Below are 25,368 nucleotides of genomic sequence, written 5' to 3'. Positions count from 1 at the left end.
GAATCCCTGCTGTACACAATGTACAGTCAGCAGGATTCTGCAGGATCATTTGAGCCCACTCATTTTGGTGCTGGCACACACACACACACACACACACACACACGCGCACAAACATGCATACATGCACACACATTCACTGAACAGATCATATTATAAATATATCACGTTATAGATTTACATGTAAAGCAATATGACGACTTTAATAGCATTATTCAATGACTTAATTTGGAGAGAGAAAAACACGCCTGAAACTCAATCTTAGCTCATATATCTCCAGCTTGACACCACCGCTCATGGTGGTGTCTCCGTGACCAGTTTCTGCACTCCTCCACTTGTGACACTCCACTAATAGAAGGTCAGCAAGAGGAGCAAGGTGTTTTGTTGCCATGCAGAAGCCACCCAAATTCTCCAAGTTCCTCTTCCCTTACAAAGGCTTAAAACACTCCCTAAAACACAACTCACTACCTGAAGCTCACAAATTGATCACTATTGGCTGTTATGCTTCAGCATTCTTTAGATAGGTGGTACAGTCGTAATCAGTTTCAAGACAGATCTGGCTATACGCCTATTCTTTACTCTTTATGGAGAGTGTCCTTTGTTGTCTGATAGCAATATTACATTGATAAAAGTGTTTATTTATTCATTAAGCCATGGTATTTTAATTAGTCTGAAATTGCTTATGTGCTGGGTGGCAGTTGTGGGGTGATAAATTGCTTCAGGTCGATAACCATGAAGTCGCAGGTTCCAGTGTTTTTGTGGTAAACCAAGAGATAAGATTGAATGTCAGAAATATACATAGAACCATATATACGTAGTGAATAGTTGGGTGTATTTACCCAAGGAGCTTTTTTGATCTGTAATTGAGTTTTTCTGTCTTTGTCAACATAAGCTTCTTCCCCACCTTTCAATCACACAAATTGTCTCTGTTCTAAATCAGTTCTAATGCATTTTTTTTTGGGGGGGGGGGGGGGGGGCAACTTCGCATTATTGTGTAATTCTCTTTCATGGTGAAGGGATTAAATGCTGGATTCTAGTACTTCACTAGCCTGCACATTATTAATTTTGTTGTACGCTTGAAAATTACACATAATATAAGCAGGTTATAATTAAATACTTGAGGTGTTAGCGTTTATCGAAACCTTGGCTCCAACGAGAAGCATTCTTACATGATACTTCATTTAAGTTGTAGTTCTCTCTGACCCCAAAGGGTTTCACTTCTGCAAAGACAAGTTAACCAACTGAAACAGGATCTGTCCAAATAGTGCTGCAGCTAAAACGAACCGCCGTCCTCCGCGTCCTTTTCGACAAACGGGCACAGATTCTGTTCGAAAAACGCCTCGCGACGACATTTAAATTTCCCGCTGCCGTGCGGTCCGTGCGCGCGATAGGAGCGTGCCGGAGAAGAAAGACGCCAGTTAGGTCGCGCTAACGTTGTGCCGCCGAGTTCACACAATATGCGGGAGCAGAACAGAAGCCGAAACGTAACTCCCGACTTTTTATTCGGCACCTTCGTCTCCTCGACACCCGCAGTATGTAAAATTAAGCGGCACGCTGCTAACTGCAAAGGCTAAGGCCAACAACTGGCTTTTATTTTGACTGCGAGAATGTGGCGCTTCGAAGACTGACAATACGCCGATTTGACCAACAAATGGAGGATAGCTACTCCAGCACCTTTTTGTGGACATTACACCGCTGTGGTTCCCTTTATTGCCTCTTTTTTTAGTAGCCATGGATCTTTAAATTTGTATTCTTCTTTCCCTTGCGATTCTCGATCGCAAGAAGAACAGAGACCATACCAAGCAGGATAAAACCTTCTCTGCCTACCTCGACATATTGCTACCAGGGATTTAAATAATCACGTGTTACAACAACGGGAACGTAACGATTTCATCAAAATTAATGTGTCTAGCTGATTTGTAGTTAATTCAATTTGGAGAGCAAAATGAGTAAGGAAAGGCCGAAGAGAAATATCATTCAAAAGAAATTTGTAAGTGTATACTTAATGTTCAATAATTTTGCCCTTGCTTATCCTTATTAGGTACTGTGCCAACCTTTTAGGTCATCATTAATGCAGCGTAATGGTAGTTGCCTATTGTGGTTTATATTCCAGAGATCAGACTAGCATGTTTGGTTGGGCAACCAGTTTGCCCAACCAAATGACCGGTGTGGGCTAAGAGACACGATTATGTGGGTTGACTTTGGTTTTCAGACTAAGGACGGATTGGCAGACCGTAATGTGGGTCTCGCAGTTGACCCAAATATTGCTCTCGCTCTCGATCTCTCTCTCTCTCTTTGTGTGTGTGTGTGTGTGTGTGTGTGTGCGCGCGTGCGTGTGTAAGAGAGAGGGGGGGGGGGGTTTAAGTATTCTACACAGTCACGCTTCACATCTGGCGTTTCCGGGTTCTGTCCCTTGAAGCGACGTTGATTTAGATTGTCGATTTGTTGTAATTGTGTAGTCTCCCTGAAGGTGGTCCTCGCTTGCCTCGTCGGTCACGGCGTGCATGCAGTGCGACTACTTCGGTTGGAGAGTTGGAGACGGGCTGACAGATTTGGTCCGCATCAGGCTTTTGATGTCATTTGAATTTAGCTATTCAAAGCAGATTCACAGTCTAATTTTGTTTGGGGTGTTGTAGCCTAAACACATCCAGTATGAAGACTCAATAACAGGGAAATATTTTGCAAACATATCTTCTACATTCTGCAAATACTTTATACACCAGTTCCACTACATATACAAATTCATTTTTAAACCAAATCACTAAACTCATTGCTGCCTCATTAAGGTTTAAGTAAACTTGGTGTAGCAGTATTAAATGAGGGGTATATGGAATCACACATTGCACTGCATATGCATTGAAGAAGACCAGTTATTTTAGTATTTGATGATTTGGTTTTAAATACCGTGAGAGTAAACCCTGCAATGTATTTAAGTATGCCTTTTATTGTGCATATTTGTTCTTAAAGACATCAAAAACAGTACTAGGAAGCACAAATAGTTCCTACTTAATCTTATTTGAGCATTTTTTAATCTTGGCTTTAATGGCTTTTGCTAAATTGTGCAAAATAGTCAAGTATATCATGAGTTCAATGACATTGCCTCTTTGTGTGTTAGGCCTTTCTGTGAGGTTAACTGGTCATAAAGTGTAATTTGTTGGGGTGCAGTGGTCTAAACCCAGCTGCTGCGGGGTTTAGTCCTATAAAAGAGCCTGTCAGTGTCTGTTTTATCAGCACACAACTGGCACGTCTAGTTGCACACCCACCCACACACACACACAAACACGCACCAACAATGATATGTTGAGGGCCTCAAAGCTTGCTTTGTCTTCTTGGGTGGCAAACTTTGTGTAAGGTTATGGGCAAATCCTCTGCGACACTGGCACCTCTGTTGGTGGCACGTGATATCTACGTAGCATTTCTTTGTTAAGTGGTCTGTCATATATTCCCACAAAGGTTGGGTATGTTGGTATCCCAGTATCCATGCCTGGGATACTCGGTATATCTCTCTGTAGATGCTCTCTGGGATACTCTCTGTAGATCTCTCTGTAGATATTCTCAGGGATACTCAATGTAGCACTCTGTATGGTCTGTAAATAAACTGCAATATGAGGAGAGAGCGAGAGAGAGAGAGAGAGAGAGAGAGAGAGAGAGAGAGAGAGAGAGAGAAGGAAGGACTCCTTTGAAAGAAGAATGACTGCATCTGACCTAATTTTACACTGAAACTGAAAATGTATACAGTTCCTGAAGAGCATAATGCTTGGCCACTGAAGCAGCTGAGACATTCCTCTCTGCTGATCACAGCTCTCCACATCAGCAGTTGATCTGCCCTGGACCTTGAATAATCAGCCTCTTCTACTTCATCCTTCACACAGTAGCTGGGCTGCTTTGTGGTTGCCATTATGTAATCTCCCGCCATCCGCACGAAAATATTACACAATGCCATTCAGGACTGTGCAGAAACTCATACCTGTCAAGCTGGTGTTTATAGTAAGATTGCTAAGATTATGCAGAGTAAACAGAACTTCAAGCTCTACAACTCTAGAGCATGAAAGACAAAAGATCCCAACCGCAATTATTTGGACTTAAGTACTTTTATGTGCCCTGGTCTTTCAGAGTCATGGCTGTTTGATTTATCTTGTTGGCTATTAGGGTTGCCAGAGACAGACACATATATTATTGTTTCAACCTAATTCATCGGTCATAACACAGTTGTATAAAAGGTATTTAGAGGAAGACCTTAGTACCTTTCAATTTATCTCTGACCACACCTTGCAGAAATATCACCATGTTCTTTTTGTTAAAGCGAACCTGTAGTTTTGGCACTTATCGCTGTGTTATAGAGAGACTGGACACATATGCAGTGTAAATTGGATTATGTATTCCCGACCACTCTGTTCGTCCCAGGAAGAAGGATGAGGACAGTGTGTTTACAAGTGATAGTTTGAAAATATGAACCATCCTTTTTTTTGGGTCTTCGTCCTGTAGGGAGCAGGCACTAGCAATCGCAGGAATCAGTAGGCCAGCTAACATATATCAGTGGCTATTCACACTCAGTGTAGAAGGAAGCAATTCAGAGAGCAGGAGGGTGGAGTTACATTTCAGGTGCATGCTATCAAGAAATAAACTGTCCCATAATGCACTGCAAAAAGGGCTGCAGCTCCACAATATCAAGACACCTGCAGACATAGTAACGCAAGGGGTGTGGTTAGGTGTAGCACTCCCACAGTGTGGTGGGTGCTGGCATGTTATTTGTGAGACTGCGTACCTGGCAGTGAAAGTAAACGGTCTTCATTTTTACAAAGGTAACAGTTAATAAAAATGCATTCCAAAGTAGGAAAACCTGGGTTTGTTGAAAAAGGATTGCAGTTCTACTCTTTCCATACAGTGATACAATACTGGCTCTTTGATCTAAAATTTGCTATGTTAATTTGGTATGGAAATACAATACATTTGGGTAACTCACCAGCTATTTAACAAAAAGCTACTTCATTCTGTATAAATTAATTTAGCACTGTTATTTTCATACATGAATCTCAGTTCATGAACACTATGTGTCACTCATATTTTTTTAAAACTTTGCAATACAGCAGTACATCAGCGTGTGCCAGTACTGACTGGCGTGAGCAGAAGTGAACGTGTCATGTTTAGATAAAGCAAACATATAAAGCCAAACTTTCTGTTTGTCTGAGGTGTGAAAATTGCTCACAGTCCTCGTCTCTGTTTATTGTCCTTGTCTTCTTGGCTACAGTCAGATCAGTTACAGAAAGACATTTTCTATATGGCCTTAAACCCACTACATTATATCGCCACACTACATATATCATTCACCAACAAGTGATGAAAATGGCTTTAAATGGCTACTGTGTAATAGTGAAGCTTTGATAGAGTCACAAAGAAAATCAACATGTTCTATTTTATATTTTTTATTGATGTTGTCAATAGAAGTACAGAAATCTTTCCATTTGCATTGAGAGAAAGGGTTGAAAATGCTGAACATTTCATGGTCATTTTAACATTCCTGCATGGTACTGAATTAGACTAAAGCTATACCATCTCTATGCACAAGACCCTGCCTTTACATTTCTGTCTTTTTCTCCCACTACCCTAAAACGGGCCCCATTCTTTTTGTTCTCGGCTGCCTCCCCTACACACGTGGGTGCGCGGGTGTGGGTGCGCACACACACACACACACACACACACACACACACTCCCCCCACTCTGATGAAGGATTAGTACATACTTCTTCGTGACATTTTTTTCTTAGACAAGTAGCTTTTCATCTGTCTCCAGGATCAAAGGGAGTTGGACAACTGGAGACCAATGGCATGTTGATATATTTAAAGTTTTCCTCAGAGGACTTGGAAGCTACTTTCTAAACTTTCCCCAAGACACCATGTGATTTCGTCCTCCAGTGTTACATACTCTAAACAGATCAGTGGAGCCTTGATAAATAGTATCAACAGCAATAGGATTATTTTTAAAGTGTCCCTACATGCTTGTAGTGTGTATTAAGATACAAGGCCCATTCAAGAACCGAACTGCATCAATAGCACAGTGAACCCATGTTTTACATATCAGCACATCTTAATGGGGGCATTTCTGGTTGGAAAGCTTGTTTTTTTGTAGTTCTGAGAACCCTGAGAGCCCTAAGGAGCTCCGGCTGGGCTTGAAAAATGTCAAGCACGGCCCTGTTTAAGCTCACAGCCCTTCAGGCAGTTGGATTCTGTGTGACACCATGCCTCTCGCAGAGATCTTTATCCGCTCTGTATTTGAGGCAGGATGGGGACTTGGAGAATGCAGGGGGCTGTCAGAGAGTGAGAGAGAAAGAGAGAGAGTGAGAGAGAGAGACAGAGAGAGAGAGACGTGCGAATGAGGAAATGGCCAGGCTGATATTCTTCCGTCGTCATTGTGTGGGAGGGGGACTGTCATGGGGTGGAGCTGTGCTTTCTTGGCTTGGTCTGCCACCATCTGTCTCTGCTGCCAGGTGAATGTGTGGAGGGTGCTGTCGCCGGGAACAAAGCGTCCTTGATAAGCGAACCCAAAGTCCATAGCAGCTCTAGGCAGGCTCGCAGTGGGACCCTCCTGAGTGTTGTCATTTTTGTTTTAATGGGTAGGGGTGAGGGCAAGCAAAGGCCAGGGATCGCCTTGCATGGATCGGCTAAATACAGCTCTCCTGTCGCGTGCATGTATATAGCCCACACTGTCAGCACAGGCAGATGCAGTATATGTAGTCTAGTGCTTTGAGTTTTGTTTAAAAAGAACATTTAATATCACTCCTTGGTATTATCATACCTTGCCATCTTCTTCCTTCCTTGCCATCAGCAGACAAGAGTATAAATATTACCCATGCGAAAAGTTTGATATAATGACACTTTTTGAGAAAATTCGGGACCACCTGCTTTGTTGTTGGTGTCACTGATAATGGAGTTTTGATGTCAGTGAAAGCCTTGATCTTTTTGGACACCAAAAGCTAACCCAAGCTAAGGAAAATGGGTCTTTGAATTTGTGTTTATCTGTGCAATCGAGAGTGTTTATCCAACACGGTTTATCCAGTTGCTGCAGTTGCCATTGTCAACTGGTAATCACACTGGCTGTTAGGTTACTATAATTGCAATTATCCTTTATGGAAAAAAATATAAGGGTACAGAATTTCCTAACAATTTGTGATGAGGGTCTATGCATGTCTGTAGATTTAGACATGCCAGTTTAGACCTGTCTAATCAGATTAACAAACTGAAGAAAAAAACTGAAAAATGAAGCTGCAGACATATTAGTTATTAGGTACTTTTATTAGGTCAGTTAAAATTTTATTTTATATATCTCATTCCCCCTTTCTCCTCATCACACATCTAGTTCTGCAGGGCAGGGGTGGGCCCTCTTGTTAGGCTCTGAGTTCGGTTCCTGATGGAGCTCTGGTGCCTGTGCAGCGGCTGGAGGACCACAGGGTTCCACTATAAGTCAGTCCAGACGTCTGCTCCGGCAGGCAGGAAGAGTTGAATAGAGACACCTTCCGAGTGACCACGGGGGATAGCCGGCTCCCTCTAAGCGTTTCCAGGAAGATGTGTGCCTTTGCGTATCCGGATCATTGCCGCTGTCGCATGCAAGGGAGAAAGCATCCGTTATAAGAACTGGGTGTGACAGCCTTCAAGGGAAGCTGTTAAAATGGATAATGGAATTCTGAAAAGGAAGTAGATGTGGCGAAGAGGGAATGTTGTTTGTGACGTCACTCACATCTTTGAATAATAGGATGGGCACTGCGCAAATATGAGAGCATGCAGAGCTACAACTACTAGGTTTCTCCCTGTGTTTAAACAAGGTAACTGGCATCTTCTCAGGACTGGTCTAATGATTTCTGTAGTGCTTGAGGGTCATGTCCACGCTAACCACCATTGCTTTGAATTGAGGCCAGAAGCAGCTGTGCTGTACAGCTGTAATCAGAGAGCCTAACCCAGTCCTCCACTCCATTTGTGTAAAGCAAGGTTGAGGTCAGCTTGATTCAATTTCAAGGTCGAAAAGACCATTAGCAAGGTTACATTTTTTGTGTATTTCCAGACAGGGTCTTCAAACAAAAGTCTGCATCTTGATTTTCAAAAAACTTCACTTTAAAGGAACTCTTGAGGTTTGGAGTAAACAAGGCAAATGCCTGCTTAGGACCATGGTGGAAAAACTGAGCTCTGCTGAGCACATTGCAAATTAAGGGTAATGGGGGATTCAGTTTTACAAGGTTTTGGAACAGGCAAAAGGTGAGATTAGCATGAGAGTCATGGAGCTTTAGAAAGATGTCCAACAAGCTACAGTGTGAGGAATGTGTATGATTCCAGGACACAGCTACTCACCCACGGGGAATGCGTGTTATGATAACACCAAGTAGATGTGTTATGGTAGCAGTCAGTGTGTACAGTAATGGAGAGCTTTCGGACGCGTGTCTCCTCGCCACACCGGTTCTGAAGACTCCAGCTTATCCACGCTATTTATAGATTGGGCTTCAGATCAGATCGGTGCAGATCTCCTGTTTGTGCAGAACTCTCATATATTTTTTTTTTTACCACTATGCTACTCTTTGTCATTAAGACTATATTCTATAACCTTCTTCCACTTCATTTATATTGACTGAGGCTTATATAAAAATCATTGCCACAGCAGAAACAAAATAGGTCACAGATTGGTTTTGCTTAGTGGATATGTGCTTTCTGTCTTGGAACAAAGCAGGTATTTCTGTTCATTTTCCTTCAGCAGTGTTGCATTTTTGTGAATGTTTTGTGAAAGCCACATTACGTAAATTAATTGCAGTTATTAGCCAGTCAGTATTAGTCATCAGCAGATATCAAGATTTTTTAAAAAGCAAGATTTAAGATGAATAATGCCATGTATTTTCAGCTAAATGCAAATACGAACTGCCCAGCTGAATTATTCACTTGTATGATAAGATTATTATGGTGACGTGTGATTTTAATGTAAATACTAATGCTGTAGATAAATGCGTGGATAAATGATATCTAGAATGAGTTCAGAACAACACTAAACCAGTCCTATCTAATCAGATAACCCACCATAGTCCACAGTTTCTAATTATTTTTTCCTTTGTAATGCACTTAAGTGCTATAATAACAGGTTTTGTATTTAAGTATTAACTACAGGCCCAGGACTAACATGTTGCAAACACTTTAATAGCACAGGTGACATCATCATATGCATCAGAGACACTGAGGTATTCTTTGTTACACTACACTGTCAAAATGTTCCCTTAATATTATTAGCACTTAATCCTAATAATTACACTGTTATAACTGAGTATACTTAAGCATTTTACCCAGTTTTACTTGTGTTAGGTATTTAGGACAAGTGAAGACATGAATGTGGCATTAATTCCCTATCCCTTCAAAGTGATATGTAAAGTGAAAAGTTCCAAATGCTTGATAATTTTGTATCTAAATTTACACTACATTTTAAATAGTATGCTTTTAAAATAATCACACTTAATTCAACAAATGCTAAAATGTGGAACAGTGATGTATTTAAATAGTGTACACAGTATCACAGAGGACGCTGTCAGTAAACGAGGCATAACCATTAGCATTACGATCTACTGTTGTTTTCCCAAGTAGTCAGAAAAATTGTTTTGAGTAAAAGACCTCATCGAATTACTGGTATAGGCCTAGCTACTAAAATACTTTGCATTTGGTACATATGATATCACTGTATAGGTAAAGAATTGAAGGTTTTTAGCACAGGTCTCGGTTCCGTTTAACTGACGTGTCCGTTTTTATTGCAGGACGATAACGACGGAATACCCTGGTCTGAGGAGCGAGTGGTGCGCAGAGTGCTCTATCTCTCCCTCAAAGAGTTTAAACGAGCACAGAAGAGCAAAGTTGACAATGGCACAGGAATCATAAACCGTGAGTAATCCCTTCTGCCCCATGTTTGTTGTGGTGAAATACTGAATTTCAGATACAACGCGTTCCTCCTGTCGTACAAAGAACACGTTGCCCGAGAATTAGGCAGCATTCACATTAAGCAAACAGCAAACAGTTTGTCAGGTGTGCATGTTGAGGTAGAGAAGGCAAAACGCCGTGCAGCTGGGTTTTGCAGTTTTCCATAGCGCTATTCCATTGTTTTGACGTGCTTCCAAACGCGCGTGAATTCTGACCTAAGCGGTACAGTTCATGTGGCGTGGCTACGAATCGGATACGTGATCGATCACAAAGGAAAGTGAGTTAAGTCTGACTGGAAGAATTTAGGATATCTGTCACCACAAAGCTCCGAGAACATCAGATCTGCATCACATTAAGTCTAGTCTGGTCTACTTTATCTTTTAAATGACATGAATGTAATTCACCAAGTAATTTTAGGACAAAATTTTTTTGGAAACGTGTAGCTATAGTTAATGAACTCCAGTTATCATTCTTCGCGTCAATGAGTTACACAATGAGTTACTTCACTACCTAACGCTTGACAAATCTGAGAGAGTAACGGATGTGACATTTTGCTGCATTAAAGTGCCACTGAGCTAATAACGCACATAAAAGTGACTGGTATTCCCAGGGTTCCTGCTGCTCCACGCCGCAGCAGGTTTCTGACCTTTGCAGAGAAAACCCTGCTCCACGCCGCAGCAGGTTTCTGACCTTTGCAGAGAAAAGTCCTCACCCCGTTTTCTGCTCTCCTTCTGTACGCATCTGCAACTCTGAAGCACCGCGACTTTTAGTGGGTTTTTTAATAGTAAAATGTTGGGATTCGTGAGTTATAGCTACAATAAACGTAGCCAGGTTGAGGAACACCACATAGTTAGCTTTCGACCAGACAATGACGACCTTGTCGCTGCAGTTATAACTGAAAACGTGCATTTTACGTTATGTAAGGCAATGATAAGGTGCAGAACGTTTTGAATGGTATTAACTTTATATAGTATGATAAGATTCAGTGTAATTAGTGAGACATTAACTGATTTAGTAACGACGGGGGTAAAGTATCCCGCGCCATAACCGCATTACTGTCGCATTCGCCACCTCGTGCTGATGTTTTGTTTTTTTTTTGGCCTTTACTTTGTCAGCCACTCGCGGACTCATTTGGATTGTTATTGTTTACCTCGTGATTGCGCCGAGCATGCGTTAGCGCAGTAAATGATTCCCTGTATAATGCCCTCTCTGTATGGGTTTCGCTGGCTGCCTGAGTCATTGCACTCTAATGGGTGAACTCCGTGGCCTGCCTGCGCGTGGTGCCTGCCTGACGGCCCGCTCGCGCTCTCCCGGGACAACCTGCATGGCCACAAACAGCCTGTGAGCTCAGTCACCATGCATGCGTAGCACAGCGTGCGCGCATATTTGTTGTGGTTGTGCTTTCGGCGAATGACATCATTCTTTTTACAAAGTGACCTAATACTACACATATTAAAAATGTTTATTGTTCGTTTTTTAAACATGTACATACTAGCATATGTATATAATTATATGCGATTAGGCATTGATCGAATGTTTTTTTTCCATAGGAAACATTAGCATAACAATGATCATCCTTGAATATTTCTCAGAATAGAATTAGACATATTTAGCTTTGTATATCCTGAAATACAGCTTTATTATGCTTGTTTAAAAATCGCTGTCTAAGGATGAACGATTCTAATCTGAGATTACTACCGCTGTGATATTGTTAGTAGGCTGCTGGCTTTGAGTGAAATCTTTGAGAAGTCTGTGACTTCTTAATTGCTTGTGGCATCACAGTAGTCTCTCATTCATCAGACTGAATTTGTTTATGTTTTTATTGTGTTGATAACACAGACTTAGAAGTGTGGACAGAACAATTTTTTTCTGGTTTGGCCAAACTGACCATTAAAAAAATGTAAACGATTCAACAAGATGAAGCAGGTTTTGGTTATTAAAGTACATTATATTGTTTTGTCCTTCTTAAAAGTATTCTCATCTCAAAAGATGAGAATGCACTTTTACAAGGAATGGAGATGTTGCTCCATACCTTTTAGTCAGTTAAGATGGCAAAGCAAATAAAATTACACAATAGACATTCTAATCAGAATACTGCATGTACAATTTGACAGCCAGTTACAAGATGGCTGCCACGGAGACCAGGTTACAAAATGACTCTACAACAAATACACTGTCACAGAACGGTGTTGGATTCAGACCACAGATGAATGTTTGATGTTTTATTTAAAAAATAATATTCTTCACACATCATAAAACATTTGTTTGGAAAATGCTTTAGATGTTTTATAAGTAAATGTCATGCAATATTTTATGCAAAAACAATCTATGGTAAGGGTGTTAAGAAGAAGGTCTGATGTCAGGAAATGTGTCCAGATGTGTCATTGCTCACTGTTGGTGAGTGTGAGTCCAGTTATGTTGCTTGCTGTTCATCAGTTAAGCATTGTACTGGGGCCTGGAAATCTGAATGAAAATCAATGTATTCCATTGAGGATTTTAAAAGATATGTCCTCATCTCATTTAAATATCCCAAAGCTTTTAGCCAATCATCCCACAGCAGCAAAGAGCATTAAGCACATGCAATAAAAAAACACCAACGCAGGATGTAAAGAGTTCGTGGACCTTCATAAATTTTACAGTGTGTGAGGGTGTCAGCCTTGTGCCTGTGCAGCAAGAAGGGACTCAGAGTCTTTGCTTGTCAAATTCAGACACATCTATTGTTTTGACCAAATATTACCTACCCTCAAACATTTGGGACCATGCTATGGCATTTACACTAACAAGCTACTGTGCTTGAAACACGTCTGTGCGCTGGCGCCCACTAGCCCTGATTTTTGAGGCATGTAAGGGTAAAGGGTGGCCCCTCTGATGGCCTGTTTCGTTCATCAGCTGACCGATACCTTGTTCATCACTTGTTGGTTTCTGACTACAGGACCACTGTTAAGTGGATAATGTTTGGGTGGTGGAAGACACTCAGCATAGCATTAACACAGACATAGTAGTGAGTTGTGAGTGTTGTGCTGATACGAGTTCTTCATGCATAGCAGAGTTTAAGGAGTTTTACTCCTGGTTTTTATGTTTCACTCCTGGTTTGAGAGAGTTCCCCCAACCCGAAAGTAACCAGCCAACGAATGTGTCCATGGTCAGAAAGCGATGAACTGATAAAATGATAGAGGATGCCTACAAAACTGAGGTGACAGTCGTGTGTGAACTAACTGCGAAATGAATGGTGAGTGCATCTGAAACCACCTCATGACATAGTACATGTGACATGATGCTTGTGACACAGACATCATCAATTATAAAGAGTTCTTAAAGAGCGTGTCACTCTGAGGTACCTTTCAGCCACACAAATCACAAAGCAATATTTTCACCGACATCCTCTGTGCTTGAAGGCCATGGCCTTTCTCTTCATAAACCAAACCATCTGATCTGAGCTCTTGGGAGCATTTAGCTGGAATACTGATACTGAAGTCTTACAGCTGTTTGGATTCGAGAACGTGAGGAATTGTGCCAACTACTGCACTGTTTTTTCTGCATTTTTCCCCCCCAAGTGTGCGCAAACGGCTGCCCTCTTTAACGTTGCGGCGTCTCATCTCTCTTCCAGGGTCCTTTGCAAACGGCCACCTCAATGGTACGGGAGCTAAAGCAGGCCTGTTCACCAGCGGCTGCAAAGCGGAGAGGCCCCGGCGCGCGGCTCAGATCAACGGTGGCGCCGGCGAGTACTCAGGAGAAGGGCCTGTACGAAAGAGGTAAGCTCGCTTTCATCTCCGCATTTCTCATCTGCGAGCCCTCGAGCTGAACGGGAGTCGAACCCCCCCCCACACACACACACACCCCCCTCGCTGCATTCCATTCCACTGATCACATGCTCGCCTCTTTCATATTATAGCCACTCCAGCTCGGAGAGGGCCGTGCGTGGACTTTCATCTGCAGCCGAAGGTTAATGGGAGCCCAGGTCGGCCTGTGTATTTGAGAGAGAAACGGGCCTGCTGATGCCCCTGTCTCTGGCTGGGCTCGAGAGCGTCTCCATAAAACCCCTCCACTGCTCATTAAGCAGAGCGGTGCTGGATAATTGCCCGAGTGGTGGGACATTTTGCTGGGCTCCGATATCGCAGGCTCCCTCCTCGGTGCTTTCTCTGCCACATGATTAATTCTGTAAGGGAAGAGTACATCACTGCCATGCAGGCTGGAATTACAAATGCGTAGATTCACACACCTCTTTATCCTGGAATGTCTATGCTAAATAATATTTATGGCGTGAGAGAGTCTGGCTGCTAGTCTTTGGCCCTCCCTTGAGTACAGACCTGAGTTGTCACTTAGAACCCATGTAAGATACTCTGTACTATTCTTAATGGATAACGCCTATAATGGACTGTAGGCCATTCTGAAAAAAAACATTTTAATGCGTTTCTCTCTCTCTCTCATATTTTGTACTTCAATTGAGTTATCTCCAACTTCTAATCGTTGTAAGTGCCTCCCCTGTACTGCACAGCAGCACTACCAATCAGGAGGTGTAAAGCCAGCACAGGCTTCCTCCACGGTGGGCGAGGCCTACCGTGGCTCGCTAATGGCTCGTCATGCTAACCACCCTGAGCGCTAACCCCTAACCAGTGTACTGTGCAGCCCTGCCGAACTCTCGCCTGTATTACAGAGCTTGGCAGCGGACAGAGAGTGACCCCTGGCCCCCCAACACCCCCTCCCCCATTTCCCTCTACTACCGGGAGCTCAGCCAAGCGTTCCCACTCCGCCCCAGACCAGGCGCGGCACACTATGCGGCTCGGATTGTAACACAGGGCACATGTCTAGTCCGGAGTGTCTTTACAGGTACTCTGTTCGCCTGTGAAAATGTCACAGGCGTTCCTGCCTCCTTTGTTCCGTATACCCACATGCTGCAGATCGGCTCTGGGTCGTGCACTTCTCATTTTCTACAAATGTTTCATGAGAGGCAAGACAACACCAACAGAATCCTCAAGATATTATTGTATTAGACTCAAATCAAATATCACGTACCCCTGTAGATAATGAAGAATATGTCTTAGGTGCGGTTCACACTACAAGCCATGTTGTTCAGTTTCGGTTCTTGAACGTTAATATTCAGGCAGCTAACTTCTGCTGTTTCCGCGGATACGGTTGTCACTGCTATTTCCTCCATTGTTGTTTTGACGACTACGGCGCTAAGCAAGTGCCTATAGACGAAAAGCCACATTCCGATCTGACTGTTCTCCTTCGAGTCGCATAGCCTCGAATCGCATACAAATCTGATCTACATACGAAAGTGACTCAAATCTTATTTGAAAAGATCGGATACGTGTGTCGAAACATCTGCAAAAATCAGATTTGTATTACATTAATGGAAAAAAATGCATTCGAGTCGCTTCAGATTGGTAATGTGAATGCAGTCTTAGTGTATCGGGTCTTAATAAAAATGGCAGATTAGCACTGTATACCATGACTTCACTTTGTATTCTTTTCATGTTAACTATGGGGACATTAAAGCCCCGTTAGCCATAAAAGTGAGAACACAGCATTATTTAACCCTGGCCCCACCATCTTAAGGTCCAAATCATGACCTTCAGAATATTAGTGTAAGCAACACCAGGTTTCTTGCCGTTTATCTTTTTATTAACGTCCCCTAGCGTAATAGGTAAACACATTGCCAACTGTGCAGGTCTGCTCTGTCATATCGGTTGATCACGAGGTGGTGTTACCCAGGCCACGCTGGTTAGGGTTTGTACGTGGTGGAAATGTCAGATAGATATACACTACACAGAGGTTTCATTTTAGAGTAATTGGCCATTCAAGATCACAGGTATCACTATTAAAATCCCTCATGGCTATTCCTCTGCTGTTGAACAGATCCGATCATCATACAGTGTCCATTAAGGCTCCATTGTTTGTTTATACATAAAAATGTGGTTATACCAGATATAATTTCAACACAATACAGCGTTATTTCATTTTAGCAACAGTATAAATATCTGTGGTCAATCAGTGATCCAATAATATGTCACAAGCAGCCAAATGATGTTGCTTGATTATAGTGGTGAATGAAATGGAGTCCATCAAACTGCACTTAAAAGTTTTAGCTTCAGATTTTTTTGTTGAACAGACATTCCTAAAGTACTCAGAATCGTTTATATTTCATGGAAATTACACAACATAACGCACGCAGTAGGAAATATGAATATATGCAATATATAGGGGTTGGATTTTGCCTTCTGGACAGTTTCAGTTGGTCTTCTGTTGTGCACATTCTAAACAGTGTAGCTATGGTGGTAAACTGGATCTTTCTTGAAGAAGAACAGGTCTGCTGACATGCTGAATGTACAATAGAAGGCCTGTGGGTTGAAATCTTCCTTCAGCTTTCTCTGAAGTAAAACCTGTCCAGATGCGAGAGACAATTCATGCTGAAAGTTTGATGTCAGTTATACCTCTTTAAAACCATGGTTATAATTGCCGGTCCTGCCATGTATAGCTGTGGGAAGCTAACAAGTCATAGTGGGTGATGCCAAGGTTGGGTCAAGTGTGTCTGTGTGGCTTTTTTAGGTTCTATATTCTATTTAATTTTTTTTCTTTTTTGACTAGATTTTCAAAAATGCTTGTATGGTAATGATTTTTTAAATTATTACATTGGCCATGTCTCTAGGGCTAAAGTATATAATCTTTTGATCTACCCATCACTTGGTTGTGTCAAGCTATTTGAAAGCCATAAATTAAATGAAGAAATATATAAATATATTGTATTAGATAACCACGTGGCCCATCTACACACGAGCTTGCTATAAAAACAGCGCACAGGTGGCGGAAGAGACTGACAATGTAGCTTCTGCCTGTGCAAAAAAGCTTTCAAATCACTACATACATGGAGGTTGTTAAAAAGCAAGACAGTGTCTCAGCTGTTCTGATTCATGTTCCACTACTGGAAATTTAAATAGCAGTTTGGGCCGTCTAACCACGTGTCCACCTATTGAAGCAATACAGAGCCTAAATAAAATATTCTGAGCAACCCTTGCCTGACCTGCCATATGACACCCCCACCACCAAAAAAACCATCACTTCTTAAAAAGCAGTTATTTGGTTAGACTGCGTGTGACATCAGACGTATGGTGTAAGATTGTGAATCACATGGGAAGTATGCTAAGCATGCTTTTTATAGTCCAGAGAGTATACACTAACATACAAGAACATGTTAATTGTGCCTATTATAGGCCAAAGACCCTTTGTCAGTAAAACCTTAATAATTCAATAATGTCACTCAATATAAGTGAGTATTTTTTTACGTACACCTTAAAAGATGAAGCACCTCTAGTTGAAAGGTTTTTAGCTATGCTGAATTTACAAAAATGAGTCATTAAATCTCTTTGTTCAACAAAATCTATTTGTTCCACATTCCATACCAAATTTGTTAAGGTTCAAATAATTTATAATATGTTTTGGGTAATTCAGCTTGAATTGCTCTGACATGCCTCTAAAATATTAAGACACCACACTATACAATACAGACAGGTGCAATGCAGACATATAACACACTCCTCTCGTCTCTTCCTGTTCCTCCAGACCAAGGCTGCAAGCGCAGAGGAAGTTTGCCCAGTCACAACCGAGTTCTCCCAGTGCCACTCCAGTGAAGGTGCTGGAGGCCTCGCCTTCGAGCCCTAACCTTCCTCTCAGTGATCTCACCAAGTGCAAACCCAAAACAGAGGACTTCCTCACCTTCCTCTGTCTACGAGGTAAGTCGTTGCGGGGAGCGCGAACAGCCAGGTCACGGGACCCCAGTTGTGCCTCCAGTGTCACCCAGGTAATGAGTGACGGGAGTGACAAGTGCGAGGAGGCTTCGGAGGCACCTGGTTTGTGCTGTCGATTACAGCGTTGGCTACAATCCCAGCTGCACAGTGGCGTTCTGCTTAGCACCGAGCAGTACCTTCTAAATCTGTTTTACCTCAGTCCTCTCCCACTCTCAAGCCCTAAGAACTACTGCTTTGCTTTTTGTGGCTTTTCTGATTATTACAGTGGTGAAGACATTGAAATATCTTCACTCTTAGGCATTATGACCTATAACTCTCCCCCCAGGAGAGGTAATGTCTCCCCATGGAGCACAGCCTGAATTTTGAGTCAGATCCATCATAGTTTGACTCCACTGGAGGTCCGCATTGAGTCCCACCATGCAATCAGTCTTGTTGACTGGTACGTTCCCCCGTCTTGTTTGGGTGTCTCAGATCTTGCGCTTGTCTGGCCGAGATCTAACAGGTTGAGTTCCCTCCACGGACACACAGGAATGAAATCCAGGATGTCCAGCACAGTCAGTCCAGCACAAGCAGCTGTGCTTAAGTCTCCACTTTAAGCTTGTTGAACTTAGAGACATGAGGAGAAAAGATGCGCATGCTGTAACCACAGGGGCCCGAGGGCCAGGAGCGGTGTGCCGTTCTCTCCTTTTTGTTCCCCATTCCTGCTTCACCAGGAGCGTCAAGTCAGAGCAAACATGGCAGACCAAATTGAATTATTCCCTTGCTCCTTTGCACACACACACACACACACACACACACACGCATAGAGGTCTGTAAAGACAGAGAGCAGCCTGATTAGATTTGCCTGGGACTATTGGCTGAGGGCAAAGTGGGTTAATGGATTTTCAGACATGAAGGATGTAAATGAGGGCATCGTTCCCCACTCTCATGCCTGCTCCTCCTCCTCCTCGTCTCGAGCATCACTTCCCTGCCGGGTGTGTACTGGGAAGAGCTCGTGTGCACCGTATTACGGGTGTTGAAATTGAACTGGAGCATAGTGAGGAACCTTTTTTATGCAAGCCATGATATGTAATGGATGGCAATGCATGCGTGCAGAATTTCCTCGAATATTTCCTGCTTGTTGTTCATCTATAATCTGTAGTCTTTCATTAAGGAACGTATGTATAAGAAACATAATGGGATATATTGTAGATATTATGTATGTATATTACATCAATTTCTTATTTAGATAGAATTAGCATAATTGTAATGAGAGTGAGTCACAGATCTATCACTGCAGCACTTAGTAGCACGTGCTTCTAGTGGACATCCATCACAGAGCTGAGGACTTGTTTGACTTTTCCTCTGGAGCCAGTGACAGTAGCCTGCAGCTTGGCTTTCTCATTAGCTCTTGTAGAAGATCTTGAAGATGGTGCCTTCCCCAGCCCAGGCTGTAGTCTGGGGGATTGGAGCTCCGTCCTTCACAGATGGCTGCACCCTGCGGACAGGCCCCAAGCATCAGTAATCCATAATTGACCACTGATCTGAATTCCCCTTAAGTTGCAGGATATATTTAAAGAATGTGCTGTTATTTTATGGGATTGCTGGAGGGCCCGGGGGGAGGCGTTGGGTTCTGGATCCGGATTCACTTCCGTTCCATTTTTATCTGAACAGCTTTCTTCCCATGGACACAGACACCCCACTACAGACACACACACACACATACACACAATCACATGGTATAGCTCACTCTGCTTGCATGCACTTAGTGACCCTGCTGCAGTTAAATGCCTGTCGAGGGCATGTGCAGAGCTTCTGAACAGTCTCAACCATTATGAACCCCGGAGCCTTCCGGAAGGATTAGGAGCATAGTGGGTGAGGGGAACTGGGGCCACTCTGCCACCTCGACCACAATTCCCTCTGTGCTTTCTCTGGCCTCTGGCTAGCAGCACAGAGCCACAGAACAAAGAGAACAAGATAAAAAAGAGGAAGAGCCAAAGACGAGGCTACAGGACCGACAGGGTCTGATGTTAAAAGAATATAATAAGAATATAAGCGCTTTTGGAATTTTACCACAGATGTTATGCAACTGCACTTTAGTGAGCTAGTTTTCAGTTTTGCAATGTTCTTTTCATTAAAAATCACCGCCCCTTTCTAAAATGCCCTATTGGTACACTCGCATGTGTACCTTCAGCGGCTTCCGATCAAGATGTTAAGTGGGTTTTGACATCAATCCAAAAGATGACGCTGACTGAACAGTGGTGACCTTATTTCGTCACCTGTCCTTAGTGCGCTTAGAAGGCGAGCTGTTTAGTTCCGCTCCTGCTTCCTGCCTGAACCCTGACCTCCGTCTGGTCCTGTGCCCCCTTCACTCATGCTGACCTTCTGCTCTCCTTCTGTGCTGCTCAGGTTCTGCTGCGTTGCCCAGCAACATGAAGTACTTTGGCACTGCTCAGGATGATGAAGATGCAGACGAGGAAGAGGAAGACGAGGAACAGAGGGAGACGGCTGCTGCCAGCGCCCCGGCTTCCTGTCACATGACTCCGCGCAAGAGCAAAGCCCCGGGCAGAATCATTGCCAACGGCCATGGTACATCTCACAATGCCTCGCGCGCCAAACACACACACACACACACACACACACACACACATATACACCTACGCATAGTGCTCAGCACCGCCTGGGCACATGTTTTATTTATTTTTTATTAACCTTCTTATTATTTGCCTATTTACAGTTTATGCTCTATTTCTTATAAGCTGGAGTATCAGAGTTCAGTACATTATTTCAGGTCAGTCGCAAACAGAGCAGACATTTGGTTCCTATTTCAGGACCCCAGCCAGGTGAGTTACGACTTTGCCTTCCCCCACACCACGGAGTTAATGACCCATGTCTATATACAGCACTCTGTCAGATTGCCTACATTAGCTGTATACTGCCCATACAGCAGAGGCACTCACAGTCACACGTACACCCTAACCGTCTAGTCATCATTCATCCTATACAAAAATATAATACCGAAAAATAAAAAAGTCCAAGTTGGAGATGCATGCCCCAGGGTAGTGAGTACCTTATTTTGATCTTATTAACTTTTGTCTGGAACACTCATCTCTTTGAAACTATTTTCACATAAGTTAAGGCGGTGTGTTCCTCTTCATGAATGCTCATCATCGATTAAAGGCAGTAACACAACTTTGGCCTAATGTTCCTGCACTATTTTCAAGCATTAACCACCCTTTCACTCCCCACTGGCTGTGTGTAACCAGACTCGGGTGCCTACTCAGCACAGTGGCCTGCGTAACCCGACACCTCCGTCACCCGATCCTCCTCCACGCTCTATCCATGTTGGAGGGGCTTTGCACAAACCTTCCATCTCACTGGGTTCAAAAGTTGAACCCCACCTTATTGGTGGAGCACACAAGGCAGCGAAACGCTCCTGCTGTCCTCGCCACCCGCCGAGACATTCTTTTGTCGTCTGTGTTATTGATGTTGTTTGTTTTGAACCTGGATTAAAGTGTCTGACAGCCCTTTCGGCTGTCGCACAACGGCTCTGGACATGGACTCGTCTCCTGGGCTCCCACTGGGCCTGGTGTCTGCAGTCCTGACTACGCAGGTCTGGGCACTGAAAGGCAACTCTGTGTGAAGCCTTATGAAATCAGGAGTCCTGTTGTGTCGCCATGCTTCAACGTGTCGCAAAGCCGTGTTGCCTCTCCGTCTGGAACGAGGCCCTGATCTAAATAAGACACTTTTATGCGCGTTGTTGGCTCAGGTCCAGCCGGTATGGCTGATAAGTTGGCCCCAGGAGAAAGCTACAGGGCAGCCTTCATTTAGAAAAGTACCCGAAAAGAGTGTCAGTATCCATTTGGATATTTTTACAAAACCCCACGTACAAGCTGTTGTGAGTCAGTTTACAGGATGGCTGGAAACTGGCAAAAGTCTAGCTGCATTTGTGGATGGTGGCTGCAGTGGTTAGTACCTGAACACAGGAAAACGTGTGAGGAGAAGAGAGTGATCATGAGTGCTCTGCTCTCATGCTTTAGTGCTTTAGCCTTCAGTGGTTCAGTGGTCACGTATGCTCACGTGAGATTACCGCTTCTACCTTACGCCTTCCTAACTGTCTGTGGACTCCAGAAATGTTACAGTCAGACAGTGTGGTGGTCTCTATTCATGACGATTTACATGTCAAGTGCATTAAACCAGAATGTCTGACTGCAACCCAGGTTGTCTAGTCTAGTCTAGATTCCCAGGTAACAGAATGTTTGTACCTCTCTATTAAAATTCCAACAGTTATAATGAGGCAGGACTTCCAAAGTCAGCACTGACTCTGTCATGCCTGATGCACACAGTCAGTTGGCTTCACTTTGTTCAGTTCAACAGTGAAGCACTGAGCCCGTATTGGTTCCAGATGCCATTGCTGAGCACGTGACGAGTGGAATCTAGACTTTGCCTAATTGTCTGCATTATCCCTTAGCTTAACTTACCTGGAATGGAATTCATTTTGGTAATTCAAGCATTTTAAACAGCTTTCTTAACTAACCACAATCACTTAAAGTTGTATATCTTTCCCATATGTTTCTAGAAATAACAGAACAAATACAAGTTCTGCTTTAAACACCTGATTACAGATTTTTTTCCCCTTTGTTTCATGACATCAGTTCGAATTAGTTTGTGGACAAAATGGATCTGCATTGAGATTGCGCTGGTCTTGTGCATGTGTGTGTGTGCGTGTGTGTGTGTGTGTGTGTGTGTGTGTGAGAGAGAGGAGCTGTGTGTCCTTACCTGGTGTGAAGACCCCTTCCTCCTGACGCTCTCTACCCTCTCCCCATGTGTTTGTGGCAGTGTTTAACGGGCAGACCCGGGCAACAGGGGAGCGGGAAAGCATCCCGAGGGTCCGGGGGAAAGATGGACACCCAGCAGGGGAGAGGAGCTCCGGCACACCGGCCAGGGCCTCGACCACACACAACCTACGGCCCAGCAAGCCTGCCCTGGAACACAAACCACAGGTAGCGGCGGGCACCTGCTGGGTGAAAAATGGGCTTCATCAGAATTATTTATCCACAGCGAAATCATTTGTTTCTGGTTCAAGTGCCATTGTACACGGCAAGGCCCTGGGGTGTTGTGTAGGGCTGATCTCAGAAGACAGCTGTGGACCAGCCATATTATGTTCTGCTTTCATTTATCGCCTGATGTATTAAAGGGTAGAAGGAAATGCACTATGGCATTACTGTGCAGCCATAACAGACATTTCTCTCTATGTAGCGGCTACTCATACTATGTCAGATTTATGAGGAGCAGAGAGAAGGAAAGAAAGAGTCCCATAAATGAAACGTTAATAAGGAAACTTATTCTCTCTTGTATAATTGATCACAGATATTTGTTTCAGTATGTATTGGAGGCTTTTCTACATATTATGTAGTTATAAAAGTTTTGTTGAACTGAGCAAATGTCACCTTTGGCACAGTCATTTTCCAATAAGAACATGAAATTGACATGTCTGACATCTGAACTGTTCACACTTATTGATCTGGAGCAGTTTATCATTGGACAACTGGAAGCCAAGTGGACTATTCTCATAGTGGATCTATATATGCTTGTGTGTGTGTGTGTGTCTGTGAATCTTTAAGTGTGCATGTGTGTGTGTACCAAGTACCAAGCGAAGTTTCCTGCTTTTCGGCCGGGGCTTACTAAGGGCCTCCAGAGCAGACAGACAGTTCAGAGCAGACAGACAGTCCAGAACAGACAAACATTTCAGAGCAGACAGACAGTTCAGGTCAGCAGCATGGCAGCAGGCCTATAGCAACACGTGATGTCATCACTGCTCTACCCAACCCCCTTCTCAGCACACTCTTGCACACGGAAAACCAGTTTAGAGCGCTGGAGCGAATCACGCTGAGTGAAAAGCACCCTGCCGGAGGTTCACTGCCATAAAGCTGTGTTTATGTGCTGAGCATGTGGAGATGTCTGTCGTGGCTGACAGCGAGACCGCCGGCTTTGGCCAAGGCGGTCTCCTTCCCCTCCCCCACCGCTTGCACGTTTGCAGGCTGAACAATCACAGTACATGGCCCTGCTCACGTGCGCACTCACTCCCAAAAGGGGTGCAGTCTTAGCGTCCGTGAGCCCTCTAGTGGAGAAAGACAGTAATGCATGTATGAAATATACTCCAGATACACATGTTAAATAATACTGCAATATTGGTCAGGTTTTGTTGTTTTGGTGACTTCTTGTATGTTAATTGAAGACTTATTCACATTTTTGAAGCAAAATTAATCCAGCCTTTGTTCCTGATATGACTCGAAGGCAACCATGCTGTCTTTGTGTGTGTGTGTCTCTGTCTCTGTCTCTCTCTCTCTCTCTCTCTCTCTCTCTCTCTCTCTCTCTCTCTCTCTCTCTCTCTCTCTCTAAGGTGCACCGACCCCAGCGGGCCGCTTCAGCCAACAGCCGGAGGGTGCGGAAGGAAGACCTACCGCCATCCCCCTTGACCAAAGCTGTGAAATACCCCAAGGGCCACGTGACGTACACCAAAGCCAGGCTGCTGAAAGAGGCCAAGCTGGAGGTGCGGCCGCAGGGCCGGCCCCTGGGCCCGCCACGCGCCCACGCCCAACTTCAGCACATCCACTCAGGAAAGGCCCAGGCTGGCCACGGCAGGGCACAAAAGCAGGCGCCTGCCGGTTGCTGCCCAGCCAACGGGAGGCCAAGCGGACCGAACTCGGCCCCGACCAGGCGAGACGGCCTACGCCAGTCCAAGCGGCAGCTGGAGACGGCAGGCGCCGTAACGACTGAGCCTGCTATGGAGGTGGAGGTCAAAAGGGTTAAAGTGCAGGTTGTTCCCCTGGATACGCGGAGCAGGAGGGCGGCTCAGGAGACGCCAGCGCCCGACAGCCGCAGTGGGGCGACGGAGCAGCAGGTGGCCCAATGCCAGAGGCCACGGCGAGCCTCTGCAGGGAAACTCATGTTCATGAAACAGATGCACTGCATGGCCACGAGACGAGACAGAAGTAGCCCTACTACCTCAGCCCAGCACACCGACAGGGACCCCACAAAACCAGCCACAGTTCCCAAACCAGCCAGGCCTCCCCGGCCCAGTGATACTGGCACAACCTCCCACCCACCCAGTCCCCTCGACCGCCCCCGCCTAGCAGAACCACCCGTGCCGGCGGAGCCCAGAGTCTCCCAGGACAAGGAGCGGGTGAGGCGCGGTGCGGCCGCGGAGATGGAGTCGCAGGTGCCCGTGTTCTACCCCGGGCCACGGGAGTTCCACGACCCGCTGCCGTATGTGGAGATGGTGCGTGCGCAGGCGCAGCCCTTCGGCATGTTTGCCGTGGTCCCGCCGGCGGGCTGGCGGCCCGAGTGCAAGCTGAAGGAGGAGCTGCGATTCGTCTCGCACGTGCAACACGTGCACAAGCTGGGCCGGCGCTGGGGCCCCAACGTGCAGCGGCTTGCCTGCATCAGGAAACACCTGCGCTCTCAGGGCATCGACATGGAGGAGCCGCCATTAATCGGTACGGACACAATACAGCTCTGCATAGCATCCAGGATTCTCTGACTAGCACACTGTATGTTCATGTGTATTTTGTATGCTCGTGTTCTGGTCTTGTTCTTGTACTCCACCTTATCCTACACCCAATGCTTTGTTGTCTGCGCCAGTTTAGTGTTTTATATTTCTTTCTTTCTTTTTAATTATACACTCCCTTAGGACTTGCTGCATTTCCCTGCAC

The 25,368-nt window shown here is 44.4% G+C and overlaps 1 protein-coding gene across 5 annotated transcripts in view; it reads left to right on the top strand.

Annotated features, from left to right (window-relative positions):
• The first annotated feature begins 1,278 nt into the window (after positions 1-1,278).
• The window catches only part of jarid2a (jumonji and AT-rich interaction domain containing 2a), a 32,392-nt gene continuing 8,302 nt past the window's right edge, over positions 1,279-25,368 (top strand). For all 5 annotated transcript variants that reach the window (XR_014116978.1, XR_014116976.1, XR_014116977.1 and 2 more), the window contains exons 1-7: positions 1,279-1,987; positions 9,770-9,893; positions 13,537-13,681; positions 17,490-17,659; positions 20,063-20,242; positions 22,493-22,656; positions 24,057-25,152. Coding sequence is in view for 2 of the 5 variants with exons in the window: in XM_027007247.3 (XP_026863048.2) it covers positions 1,943-1,987; positions 9,770-9,893; positions 13,537-13,681; positions 17,490-17,659; positions 20,063-20,242; positions 22,493-22,656; positions 24,057-25,152 (1,924 nt within the window). In the remaining 3 variants the exon portion in view is untranslated. The remainder of the gene's footprint in view (positions 1,988-9,769; positions 9,894-13,536; positions 13,682-17,489; positions 17,660-20,062; positions 20,243-22,492; positions 22,657-24,056; positions 25,153-25,368) is intronic.

Source organism: Electrophorus electricus, chromosome 14 (genome assembly GCF_041902795.1).
Source record: "Electrophorus electricus isolate QZ-2024a chromosome 14, ASM4190279v1, whole genome shotgun sequence".
Classification (NCBI taxonomy): domain Eukaryota; kingdom Metazoa; phylum Chordata; class Actinopteri; order Gymnotiformes; family Gymnotidae; genus Electrophorus; species Electrophorus electricus.
This window is presented reverse-complemented; position numbering and strand designations above follow the sequence as displayed.